At 41.0% G+C, this 13,328-nt stretch overlaps 1 protein-coding gene across 1 annotated transcript in view; it reads left to right on the plus strand.

Annotated features, from left to right (window-relative positions):
• Window positions 1-13,328, plus strand: part of NECAB1 (N-terminal EF-hand calcium binding protein 1) — a 185,605-nt gene that overhangs the window by 142,080 nt on the left and 30,197 nt on the right. Inside the window, exons 7-8 of the mRNA XM_038579720.1 lie at window positions 8,440-8,561; window positions 11,547-11,623. Coding sequence (XP_038435648.1) covers window positions 8,440-8,561; window positions 11,547-11,623 — 199 coding nt within the window. The remainder of the gene's footprint in view (window positions 1-8,439; window positions 8,562-11,546; window positions 11,624-13,328) is intronic.

Consider the following 13,328-nt stretch of genomic DNA (forward strand, 5'->3'; position numbering starts at 1 on the left):
AATGACCAGAAGGCTAGCAAAACAAACTCTCCATAGCTAAGTGAAGAGAAGAGGCCACATTGAAAATGGTAGGAAGGGTGGAGGTTCAGTCAGGAGCCAAATAGACCCCAAATAGTCTCTGGGAGGGAGGGAGGGGCACTGCAAACATGGAGAAGAGAAAAGACCAGACCCCACAGCAGGCACCCCAGATATAAGGGACCGACATATGGAAGATGAAGTCCTATAATTTGGATTTGAAAACAAGAGGGGCTTAACTTTGTGAGTTCTCAAAGTCAGTGGGGCTTAAGACCAAGAACTTTAAAGAGAGCTAGAGGGTGATAGGAAACTGAGTCCTTGTCCTTAAAGAAACAGCACAACCGACATCCCTGCTGAGATACAGCATAGAAGCAGCAGTTTGAAAAATGCAGGGACTGTGCAGAAAGGAGACTTATTTATTAATCTCAGAACATGTGCTGGAGGATCAGAGATCTTTGGGAGACTTCTCCAAGAACAAAGGAGCTAGCAGGCATAATTTCCCTCCCATGCACCTCAGTGTAGACACATGAGCTCCTTCATGAACAGCACAAACACCCTTCATCTAGTTTGCTAAGAGCATGCCTTGCACCCATGTTCTTCTGCATACCTGACCCCTCCCACCTAGCTTGGCAGGAGCCCAAAGCAGCACAACAAATGTGCCATTGGGCAAATAGCCACTACAGTGTCCAGTATGAATCCAAAGTGATTCCTGCCCTAGGGAGGGGGGTAGGTAACCACAAATATCAGCTCTACTGTGGTCCCAGCAGTGGGCTGGAGGAAGACATCTAGTCTGACTGCAGGCCCTGCCCACCAATGAAAGCCAGTCAGTGGACAACACAGGGAAAGCGCCCTGTAGATCACTGTGACCACAGTTCAGGCAAATGTCTGCTGTGACCAAACTCAACCCCAAAGAAGCACCAGACTGTGCCACTAATAAAATAAGGACCAAACCCTACTGCAACAAAGAGAGAAACTGCAGATGACAGGACTGAAGGCAAACATGCTCAGCCAAAACATTAGGGTGCACACAACACACATAGGAGACACCCCTTGAAGTGCCAAGTTCTGGTAAACTGGAGACATTGCACTACAGGGCATTACAGGACCTCTTCTTCATAAAGCCACTACTTTCAAGAGCAGGCAACCTAGCTGACTTTCCTAACATAGAAACAGACACAGAGAGTTACACAAAATGAAGAGACAGAGGAATATGTTCTACATGAAAGAACAGGGCAAAAATCACAGCAAGAGAGCTAAGTGAAATGGAAATAAGTAATATGCCAGATAGAGAATTTAAAATAATGATCATAAATATACTCACTTGTGAAAAGACCAGGACCTTCATCTCAGTGAGACTCCCAACAAAGACATAGCAAATATAAAAAAAGAACCAATCATAGGGTGCCTGGGTGGCTCATTCAGATGAATGCCTGACTTGATTTCAGCTCAGGTCATGATCTCAGGGTCATGGGATCAAGCTCTGCATTGGGCTCCTTGCTCACTGGGGAGTCTGTTGGAGATTCTCTCTCTCCCTCTGCCCCTAATCCCCTCAAATATTAAAAAGAAAAGGAACCAATCAGAAATGAAGAACTCAATAACAGAAATTAAAAATACATTAGAGGGGGAGTGCCTGGGTGGCACAATCAATTCAATGCATGACTCTTGGTTTCAGCTTAGGTTGTGATCTCAGAGTGCTGAGATGGGCCCCATGTTGGGTTCTACAGTCAGCATGGAGTCTACTTGAGCTTTTGTCTGTCTCTCCCTTTGCCCCTCCTTTGCCACCTGTGCTTGCTTATGCTCTCTCTCTCAAATAAATTTATAAATCTTTAAAAATACAGTAGGAAGAATAAACAGTAGACTAGAGGAAGTAGAAGAATGGCTCAGTTACCTGGAAAACACAATAGTGGAAAGCACTCAAGCTCAAGAAAGAAAAAATAATAATAAAAAAGTAAGACTAGATTAAGGGAATCCAGTGACATTATCTAGTGTAATAACATTCACATAATAGGGATCCCAGAAGAAAAAGAAGAGAGAAAAGGAGGCAGAAAGTTTATTTGAAGAAATAATAGCTGAAAACTTCCTGAATCTGGGAAAGGAAACACGTCCAGATCCAGGAGGCAGAGAGAGCTCCCAACAAAATCAACCCAAGCAGATGCTCATTAAGACACATAATAATTAAAATGGCAAAAGTAGTGATAAAAATTTAAAAGCAGCAAGATAAAAGAAAACCATTACACACAAGAGAAACACTGTAAGGCTTTGAGCTGATTTTTCAGCAGACAACGTTGCAGGCCAGAAGAAAGTGGCATGATATATTTAAGGTGCTGAAATGAAACAAAAAACCCACAACCAAGAATACTCTATCCAGCAAGGGTAGAATAAAAGAGGAGATATTCGGAATAGAAGAGGATATAGTTTCCCAGACAAACAAAAGTTTAAAAATTGCATTATCACTAAAACAGCCATATAAGAAATGTTAAAAGAAGCTTTCTGAGTGGAACAGAAAAACCATAAGCATTAGTAAGAGAAGTAGGAAGCACAAAAGCATTAAAGTGTATCTATAAAAATCAGTCAAAGAACTCACAAAATCAAAGGATGTAAAGTATGGCACCATATACCTAGAACATGGGGCATGGCGGAGTAAAAATTTAGGGCTTTTAGAATGGTTTCAAACTTAAGCAACCATCAACTTAGTATACATTGTTTTGTACATAAGATGTTATTAGACATCTTATGACATTAGGTTGTTAGACAAACCTAATGGTAACTACAAATCAAAAACCAATAACAGAAATGCAAAAAATAGGGGCACCTGGGTGGCTCAGTTGGTTCTGACTCTTGGTCTCTGCTCAGGTCATAATCTCTGAGTTGTGAGTTCAAGCCCTGCATTGAGTTCCTCACTCAGCGGGGAGTCTGCTTGAGAGTCTCTTCTCCTCCCTCTGCCACTCCCTGACCCTTCACCCCACTCACTTGCTCCCTCTCTGCAATAAATAAATCTTAAAAAAAAAAAAGAAATGCAAAAACTAAAAAAAAAAGAAAAAAGTGTCCAAGTATATCATGAAAGAAAGCCATCAAACAATGAGAGAAGAGAGCAAGAGAAGAAAGGAACACAGAAATACAAAAACAACTATGAAGCAAATAACAAAATGGCAGTAAGTACAAAACTATTAATAATTACTTTGAATATAAATGGATGAAATGCTCCAATCAAAAGACATAGGGTGGTGGAATAGATTAAAAAAAAAAAATGCTGCCTATAAGAGACTCATTTCAGACCTAAAGACATGTGGAGATTGAAAGTAAAAAAATGGAAAAACAGTTATCATGCAAATGTAAGGGGAAAAAGCCAGAGTAGCAATACTTATATCAGACAAAGTAAACTTTAAAACAAAGATGATAACAAGAAAGAGAGAAGGACAACATAAGCATAATAGGAATAATCCAACAAGAAGGTAAATATTGTAAATATTTATGCACCCAACATGGGAACACCCAAACACATGAAGTAATCAGTGGTAAAGCAATAATAGTAGAGCACTTTAACATGCTTCTTACATCAATGGATAGACTATCAAACAAAAAAATCAAAAAGGAAACAGTGCCTTTGTATGACACACTGGACCAGATTGATCTAACAGATATGTTTAGAACATTTTATCCTAAAGCAGCAGAATACATATTTTCAAGTACATACGGAACATTCTCCAGAATGGGTCACATGTTAGGCCAGAAAGCATGTCTCAACAAAATCAAAAAGATTGAAGTCTTATCATATATCTTTTCTGACTATAAGACAAACTAGAAATCAACCACAAGAAAAATCTAGAAGGAGCACAAATACATGAAAGCTAAATAACATGCCACTAACCAATGAATGGGTCGCCCATGAAATCAAAGAGGAATTTAAAAAACACATAAAGACAAATGAAAATGAAAATACAATGGCCCCAAGTCTTTTGGATACAGCAAAAGCTATTTTGAGAGGGAAGTTTATAGCAATACAGGTCTACGTCAAGAAGCTAGAAAAATCTCAAATGAACTAAATTTATACCTAAAGGAGCTAGAAAAAGAAGAATAAAGATGCATTATTATTATTACCTCTTCTCAAACTATTCCAAAAAATAGAAGAGAAAGGAAAACTTCCAAATTCATTCTGTGACACCAGCATTATCCTGATACCAAAACCAGATAAAGACAATGCAATAAAAGAGAACTACAGGCCAATATCTCTGAAGAACATAGATGTAAAATTGCTCAACAAAATATTAATAAACTGAATCCAACAATATATTTTAAAAAAAGATCATTCAACACAGCCAAGTGGGATTTATTCCTGGGTTGCCAGGGTGGTTCAATATTTGCAAATCAGTCCCCATGATACATCACATCAGTTAAGAGAAAGGCTGAAAATGATATGAACATTTCAATAGATGTAGAAAAACCTTTCGACAAATATATCCATTCATGATAAGAACCCTCAACAAAGTAGGTGCAGAGGGAACATACCTCAACATAATAAAGGCCATATATAAAACCCCACAGCTAACATCATACTTAATGGTGAAAAACTGGGAGCTTTTCTCATAAGGTCAGGAGCAAGACAAGGATGTCCACTCTCATCACTTCTATTCAACATAGTACTGGAAGTCCTAGCCATAGCAGTCAGACAACAAAAAGAAATAAAAGGTATCCAAATTGGTAAGGAAGAAGTGAAACTTAACACTATTTGCAAATGACATGATGCTCTATATAGAAAACCCTAAAGATTCCACCAAAAAATCTACTAGAACTGATAAATGAATTCAACAAAGTTATAGGATACAAAGTTGGTGTAAAGGAATCCGTCAAATTCTTTTTTTTTTTTTTTTTTAGATTTTATTTATTTATTCATGAGAGACACAGAGAGAGAGAGAGAGAGAGAGAGAGAGAGAGAGGCAGAGACACAGGCAGAGGGAGAAGCAGGCTCCATGCAGGAAGCTCGATGTGGGACTCGATCCCCGGTCCCCAGGATCAGGCCCTGGGCTGAAGGTGGCGCTACACTGCTAAGCTACTCGGGCTTTCTGGAATCTGTTAAATTCTTATACACTAATAATGAAATAACAGAGAAATTAAGAAAACAGTCCCATTTACAGTTGCACCCAAAATGATAAAATACCCAGGAATAAACTTAACCGAGGAAGTCAAAGACCTGTACTCTGAAAACATTGATGAAAGAAGTTGAAGATGACACAAAGAAATGGAAAGACGTTCCATACTCCTGGATTGAGAGAACAAATATTTTTTAAATGGCCACATAACCCAAAGCGATCTACAGATTTAATGCAATACTTAGCAAAGTACCAACAGAATTTTTTCACAGAACTACTACAAACAGTCCTAAAATTTGTATGGGACCAGAGAAGACCTTGAATAGCCAAAAACAATCTTGAAGAACAGCAAAACAGAGGAGGTACCACAGTCCAGATTTCAAGATCTACTTCAAAGCTGCTAGTAATGATACAGGCAGAAAAACAGTCCCATGTATCAGTGGAACAGAATAGAAAGCCCAGAAATAATTCATCATTATATAGGCAATCTATGACAGGAAAGAATACTCATTGGGACAAAGACTATCTCTTCAATAAATGGTGTTGGGAAAACTGGAGCACTTTGTTACACCATACACAAATATAAACTGAAAATGGATTAAAGACCTAAATGTGTGGCCTGTAAAAATCCTAGAAGGGAGCACAGGCAGTAATTTCTCTAACATTGGCTATAGCAGTATTTTTCTAGACATATCTTCTAAGGCAATGAAAACAAAAGCAAAAATAAACTATTGGGACTACATCAAAATGAAAAGCTTCTGCACACCAAAGGGAATAACCAATGAGACAAAATGACAACCTATGAATGGGAGGAGATATTGGCAACTGATATATTCAATAAAAAGGGCTAATATCCAAAATATATAAAGAATATAAGGATCATATACAACATTAAAAGAATAATCCAATTGAAAATGTGCAGAAGATAAGAACAAATACTCCTCCAAAGAAGGTGTATAGGTTTCCAACAGACATTTGAAAAAATGCTGAACCTCACTATCAGAGAAATGCAACTCAAAACTATAGTGAGTTATCACCTCACTCCTGGTGTAATAGCCAAAATCAAAAACACAGGAAACAAGTGTTGGTGAGGATGTGGAGAAAAAGGAACCCTCATGCACTGTGGGTGGAAATGCAAACTGGTAGAGTCACTGTGGAAAATAGTATGGAAGTTCCTCAAAAAATTAAAAATAGGGGATCCCTGGGTGGCGCAGCAGTTTGGCGCCTGCCTTTGGCCCAGGGCGCGATCCTGGAGACCCGGGATCAAATCCCACGTCGGGCTCCCGGTGCATGGAGCCTGCTTCTCCCTCTGCCTGTGTCTCTGCCTCTCTCTCTCTCTCTGTGACTATCAAAGATTAAAAAAAAAAATTAAAAATAGGATTACCATATGATGCAGCAATTCCGCTCCTGGGTATTTCCCCAAGGAGTATGAAAACACTAATTTGAGAAGATATATGAGCCCATGTGATTTTTTGCAGTGTTACTTAAAATAGCCCAAATATGGAAGAAACCCAAGTGTCCATTGATAGATGAGTAGATAAAGAAAGTGTGGTATGTGTATGTGTATATACATATATAGGTATGTGGGATATTACTCGGCCATAAAGAAGAATGAAATCTTGCAATTTGCAGCAACAAGGACAGATCTGGAGGGTATTGTGCTAAGTAAAGTCAGTCAGTTAGAGAAAGACAAGTACCATATGATTTTAGTCCTGTGGAATTTAAGAAATAAAACAACAGGATCCCTGGGTGGCTCAGCGGTTTGGTGCCTGCCTTCAGCCAGAGTGTGATCCTGGAGTCCCGGGGTCGAATCCCACATCGGGCTCCCTGCCTGGAGCCTGCTTCTCCCTCTGCCTGTGTCTCTGCCTTTCCCTACCCTACATCTCTCATGAATAAATAAATAAATAAAATATTAAAAAAATAAAACAACAAAAAAGAAACAAACCAATTACAGACTCTTAACTCTAGAGAACAAAAGGGATGGTTGCCAGAGGGGAAGTGAGTGGGGGGATGGATGAAGGAGACTGAGAGCACACTTAATGATGATGAGCACTGAGTACTGTATAGACTTGATCACTATATTGTACACCTGAAACTAATACAGCACTGTGCATTGATTATACTAGAGTTTAAAAAACAATTTTTAAGTTGTTTACCTCATACAACCGCCAATAAAGTAGAATAAAAGTATCTTTTTAATATGCAGTATCTCAATAATTTTGCCTCTCGTTGCACCCTTTCCTGTGAAGCAATTAGAGGTCCTTTTCGACCAAAATGAAGAAAAAATGGAAGTTCAAATTTAAAGGGGAGTGTTGAGGGATCAGCATTAGAGGGAGGCTAAAGAAAGTTTTCCTTGCTGATTATAGTTTTGGGGAGTAAATTAGCATTCGATTTGCCTGTATGTAACAGGGGGAAAAAAGTGGCTTACACACACATAAGGACTTATTATGTCTTAAGAAGGAGCTTGATGGTGGCAGCCTAAGATATGACAGCTCTCAGGTTTATCATAGACCTCCTATATTTTTCACTTACTAAATATGTCCTCAAGTTTGCCTCATGGTCCAAGATGGTTGCTGGAATTCCAGCTATCAGGTGTATATTCCAACCAGGAGAGGAGTAGAGAAGGACCAAAGGCTTGTTCCCAGGTTGAACCCATCCTTTCAAACACTCTTCCTGTAAGTTCCTTATATATGTCATTGACCTGAGCTTTTCGTACTGGGAAGTTAATAGGTACGTCCTAAAACTGAAGAGTAAAGGGACAGCAATTTAAGCATATTATATACAGATACGGGGATGACAGATTAACACTTGCTGGAAGCGTTCCCTCTGTGAAAGGGGCAGGATGTGGAGATGGGTGAGTAGGCACTCCTGTGTGTTGCAATAAGCTTCGTAGAATTATCTGACTTTTATTTATTTATTTGTTTTTTAATTATCTGAGTTTTAAAATCATATGGCTACCTGGCCTCGATTTAAAGAGCCTTGATTTAAAGAATTTCAGACTGACCGAGCCCCATAGGTGTTCTCACACTAAATCCATCAGCCCCCACTGATGGATTTTTTTCCATTGATGATTTGGTCAAGAAAAGAAAGATGCTTTTCCTGAGTCGCACATACAGTTTTTACCGAGACTTGCAAAGAGTAAAGGCAGCTCCCAGTTTCTCCTTTTAGGGTCACATTTATCATACCGCCCCGTCTGGGTCTTTAGAGCGAGCGGCCAAGCAGTAATTCTCCCGGCTTTTCAGTTCACTGCACCGGCAGAGCTTTGGGACTGACGGTTGAAGGGCTGTGTCTGGAGGCCAGGAGTGCGGGCCCTGAAATGCTGTGTCTGTCGTTCAAGGCAAGGGCCCACCAAGCCCGAAGTCCTGCTGATCCAGTGGCCTGGAAAGCGATCAAATCGCCGCATCCAGAGACACAACAGCTTCTCCCCCAAGAGCCCTCAGTTCAGTGCCTGCGCTCCAGGTAAGGAAGCTCTGTCGTTTCTCTGCCTCCAGACTGATCCGTTTGGGTTTGCAAGGTGCCTTACTGTTTTTCTTGGGCAAATAAGGCAGCAGTAGTGATGGAACGCTCTTCTTACACCTGGTAAGTTTGTCTGAAGCCACAGAGGCCGAGAGCCTCCGGTAGTCAGCATGGGCTGGTGGTCCCCCCCTGCCCCACAGTTTCCATCAGACTCCCACAGCTGCACCCAGCCCTGCTCAGCGGGATGAGGGGTCACCTAATACACAAGGGACCGAAGACCGAGACCCGTAGAACTCATCTGTCTCAAGAAAGGAGCCCGTTAGTTCATACCCTCATTTGCTCCAGGTCCCCTAAAGTGGCCTAAACATATGAGATCCTCATTTCCTCCCATGATGCTGGCAGTTTCAAAGCATATAATATAATATAACATTTCTTGGACTAACACCTTCATAATATTTTAGGTTATTATATTTTAGTGGCATCATTTCTAATAATTACAATCCATTGGAAATGTAGAAATTCATGTGGCGAAACATCGCAGTAATTTCTATAAAGCATGAGTCTGCATATATGCATATGATGCCTGTGTACGTGCACAGGCGTGTATCTGCACACATCATGACATATCATTTTAAAACAAATCAACCTTTAAATATCTAATGTTCCAGAAAAGCAAGGTATTAACTATAGCCTATATTTACACAGATTGTGCTTGACAGGTTTCAAAGTGCTTTCTTGAACACTGTCTATCTTATCCTGATCCTTATATGATAGAGGTTAGTATCTTTTTTACGCCAGAAGTGAAGCAGTTTGTCCCAAGGTCATATGGTTTGTTAGTCCATTTTTACTGCAAAACAACCTCAGAAGCTCAGCAATTACAGTTGCAAAGATTTGTCATTTTTGCTCACGGGTATGTGGTTGATGGTGACCCGGGTGATCTCAGCTGGGTGGGCCCTTTCCAGCCTGTAGCATGGGTTCGGCCCTGCTTCGCACGTAGCCTCCTGGGATCGGCGACTCCTTGGAGTGATTTCTTCTCTTGGCAGGTGTCAGAAGCACAAACAGTCAGGCCAGATCACACAACTCACTTAAAACCACCGGGTGCATCTTAGCTTCTGACTCTTCATTGGCCCAAATGAGTCACATGCCAAACCCAGTAACAGTGGGAAGGGAAACGGACTCGGCCCGTTGTGGCAGGGGTATGCAAAGTTGAGGGGCACCGGCTGTACACATACAGTTCTATAATAGGAAGAAAGTGAAAAATTGGGAGCAGTAACACAGTCCACCGTGTGTTGATTAGGAAATGACAATACCAGGCTCCTGAGTAAAAATACAGATTTTTCTTTTGCACTTTAACCATTTAGAAAACAGAGTGAAACCCAAAATATCCTTCTAAGGAATTTTGAAGTGACAGTCACCTTAAGTCCTTTTAAGAACAACGCAGAATGGAAATGTGTTAACTAATTTGTAAATTAAAAAACAGATATAAACTGTGTTTATACAGTGACAATGATTTCTATTATAAAGCACCCTTATTCTGATTTTTTTTTTTTTTGGTAGCTACTTCTGTGTGCTCCTGCTTATTTTTGCATCATAATTTATGTGATGGGCTTTGAGAGGAGTTCTTACCCAAGAATGCAGAGAGAGAAGTGAATTCTACTGCTTTATAATTTGGTCTTAACTTCTTACCATTCAAAGCTAAAACAAGGCTTTTTAGTTTGAATTCGAAGCACATCCTCCCATCCAGAAATAATCAATAATATTGTTTCAGCAAATACCTATGAAATCATTTTGAGTGAGCTGCCATAAGGAGGATACACAAAGATGCCAGGATGTTTGTGCAGGGGCTCAGACCACAGATACTCCCTTTGCACCTTTTTTGAAAAGATTTTATCTATCTATCTATCTATCTATCTATCTATCTATCTATCTATCATCTATCTATCTAATCTATCTTAGAGCCAGAGCCAGAGAGCACAATCAGGGAACAGCAGAGGGAAAGGAGAAGCAGACTCCCCAGTGAGCAGGGAGCCCGACATGGGGCTCGACCCCAGAATCCTGGGATCATGACCTGAGCTAAAGACAGATGCCTAACCGACTGAGCCACCCAGTCACCCCGCTGAGCCACTCAGGCACTCCCCTGTTGCACCTTTGAATAATCTCCAGGTCATGAGTTCTAGCCCCATGTTGGGTGTCGAGCTTACTGGAAAATCAGTAATAAAATAAAAGATACTTAAACATTTTTTAAACTAAAAAAATAATTATAGCAGCAATAATAGGAGCAGGATTTACATAATGCTGGATCTGGTGCTAGATGTAGGTGTGTGCTCATGTTCACACAGACAGACGTAGACCTCATATGTATGCACGTATATATGTGTGTGTATTTATATATGTATCTGTTGTAATTTAATCCTCACAATGACCATGTGGCCAGTGATGATATTATTGCCATTTTAAAAATAAGAAAGCCGAGGCCAGAGGAGTCAAGTAATCTGACCACAATCAGCAGGTTTCAGATTCTGCACTCTTCCCTGCGGTGCCATGGCCATAGTGTCCATGCTTATTCAGGTTGGTCCCTAGGAAAGGAGCCACCAGCTTCCTTACTGTGGTCGGGCCAGTTACTTTCCCGGCTCCTGCCACTGTCCCAGAAGCAGATTTAGAATTTCTGATTGATGCTTTCCTTTTTTCAAAAGAAAAATCAGCCATCTCATGGGGTGGTGAAAACGGCTCAGCGGGATCTGTTCTTTGACCATCAAAGGCCAGTACAGGCAACAACATAAAAAGCACAGACTTGTGCAAATGAACCCGCTGGGACACATGGTCTATGGAAGTCAATAACTTAGAAAGCACTCACGTGAATCTATTTCTTAAAAGGGTGGTGACTAGTCAATGACACTGTGTGCTTCCTTCGGGGTAAAAGGAAAGTTCTGAGATGCCCCAGCATTCCTGCTCTGTTTAATACACTGCCCTCATGATTTTCCCCTCAAGCCTTATTAGAAGAAGATAACCAGTGGATGACCCAGATCAATAGACTCCAGAAATTAATTGATCGACTGGAAAAGAAGGTAGGTGCTTCCTTTTCTTTCTTCTCCCTCTCACTTTTCAGTACATTCTGACCCATTTTCCTCACTGCATTAATATATCCGTGGCTGCCCCACAGATAGAATAACAGCCAGGAGCTCCATGAGGCTACAAGTGGCTGTGGCTGTTGGGTAGTTATCTAGGCATTTCTGTGAAAGCAGATACAGGAACTCACATTAATTCTCAGTCCCCCTACTCCTACCCCTAGTCATATTTGAAACAGGATGTAGAGGGGCGCCTGGGTGGCTTAGTGAGTTAAATGTCTGCCTTTGGCTCAGGTCATGATCCCAGGGTCTTAGGATCAAGTCCCACATGGGCTCCCTGTTCAGTGGGGTCTGCTTCTCCCTCTGCCACTCCCCACTGCTCACGTGCGCACGCTCTCCCTCTTTTTTATAAATCAGTTGATCTTAAAAAAAAAATAGGATGTAACATTTCAAGTTAAATGAATGTACTGCATTGCCTGCCTCTTTGGTTATCAGTGCTATAGGGAGCAGTATGCTTGACTGATGCAGATGGCAGCTCTTAGGGACAGCCTGGATATCTTGGGAATTTTCTGGAATGATTCAGGGAAGTGGTTGTGTCATATACTAAAAAGATGAAATTACAGTCTCAACTCCTATAAATTAGCATGTTAACTGATGAATTTTGGCATCGGAACTACCCCGTGAGCAAGCAAGTAGGGATGTGACGAGTTTTTCAAATCTATATTTTGTGTTTCCAGTTATTTTTATTGACAGAATCAATTAGTGCGTGCGGTCCTGACATTGTAGTGGTGTTCCCCTGAAACAGCTTTGACAGGAGAGGCAGGTTTTGCCAGGAAGTAAGAATATGTGTTTTCTGTGCGTGCCAGGTGCCAAGAAGAAGCGTTTATGTTTGAGACAGTTACTCACTTTGAAGAACCCAACAGTCTACTTGTAAAATTAAGCTTTATAAATAAAAATGGAGTTAACAGATTTTTCTTAAAACATGTGATAGTACAGAACCAGGTTCATAGTTAAGGCTCAGTAAATTCTTGCTGACCAACTGCAAAGATGGTAATTGCAATCTACAGATGCTTCCTGAGGGAACGATCACTGTGAGCCAGGTGCTTGGCAAGGATCTAGTGCGGCAGGAGGGGCTTCAGTTGGGCCCTAAAATGATGACGATTAGGAATTGTTGTTTAGGGAATCCCTGGGTGGCTCAGCAGTTTGGCGCCTGCCTTTGGCCCAGGGCGCAATCCTGGAGTCCCAGGATCCAGTCCCATGTCGGGCTCCTGGCATGGGGCCTGTTTCTCCCTCCTCCTGTGTCTCTGCCTCTCTCTCTGTGTCTATCATAAATAAATAAATCTTTAAAAAAAAAAAAAGGAATTGTTGTTTACAAGCAACAGAAATCGCCTCTTTTTTCTTTTTTTTAAAGATTTTATTTATTCACGAGAGACACAAAGTGAAGGCAGAGACACAGGCAGAGGGAGAAGCAGGCTCCATGCAGGGAGCCCGATGCGGGACTCGATCCCGGCACTTCAGGATCACACCCTGAGCGGAAGGCAGACGCTCAATCGCTGAGCCAGCCAGGTGTCCCCAGAAATCACCTCTTTAATCAATTTTTTTCTGCAAGGATACGGGAGTGCTCACAGAATCAACAGGCGCTGTAGAAACTGGGATTCAGGAAAAGTCAGGAGACAACCCTAGGGATTTAAGTGAGAAATACTGG

Source organism: Canis lupus, chromosome 29, assembly GCF_011100685.1.
Source record: "Canis lupus familiaris isolate Mischka breed German Shepherd chromosome 29, alternate assembly UU_Cfam_GSD_1.0, whole genome shotgun sequence".
NCBI classification, from domain to species: Eukaryota; Metazoa; Chordata; class Mammalia; order Carnivora; family Canidae; genus Canis; species Canis lupus.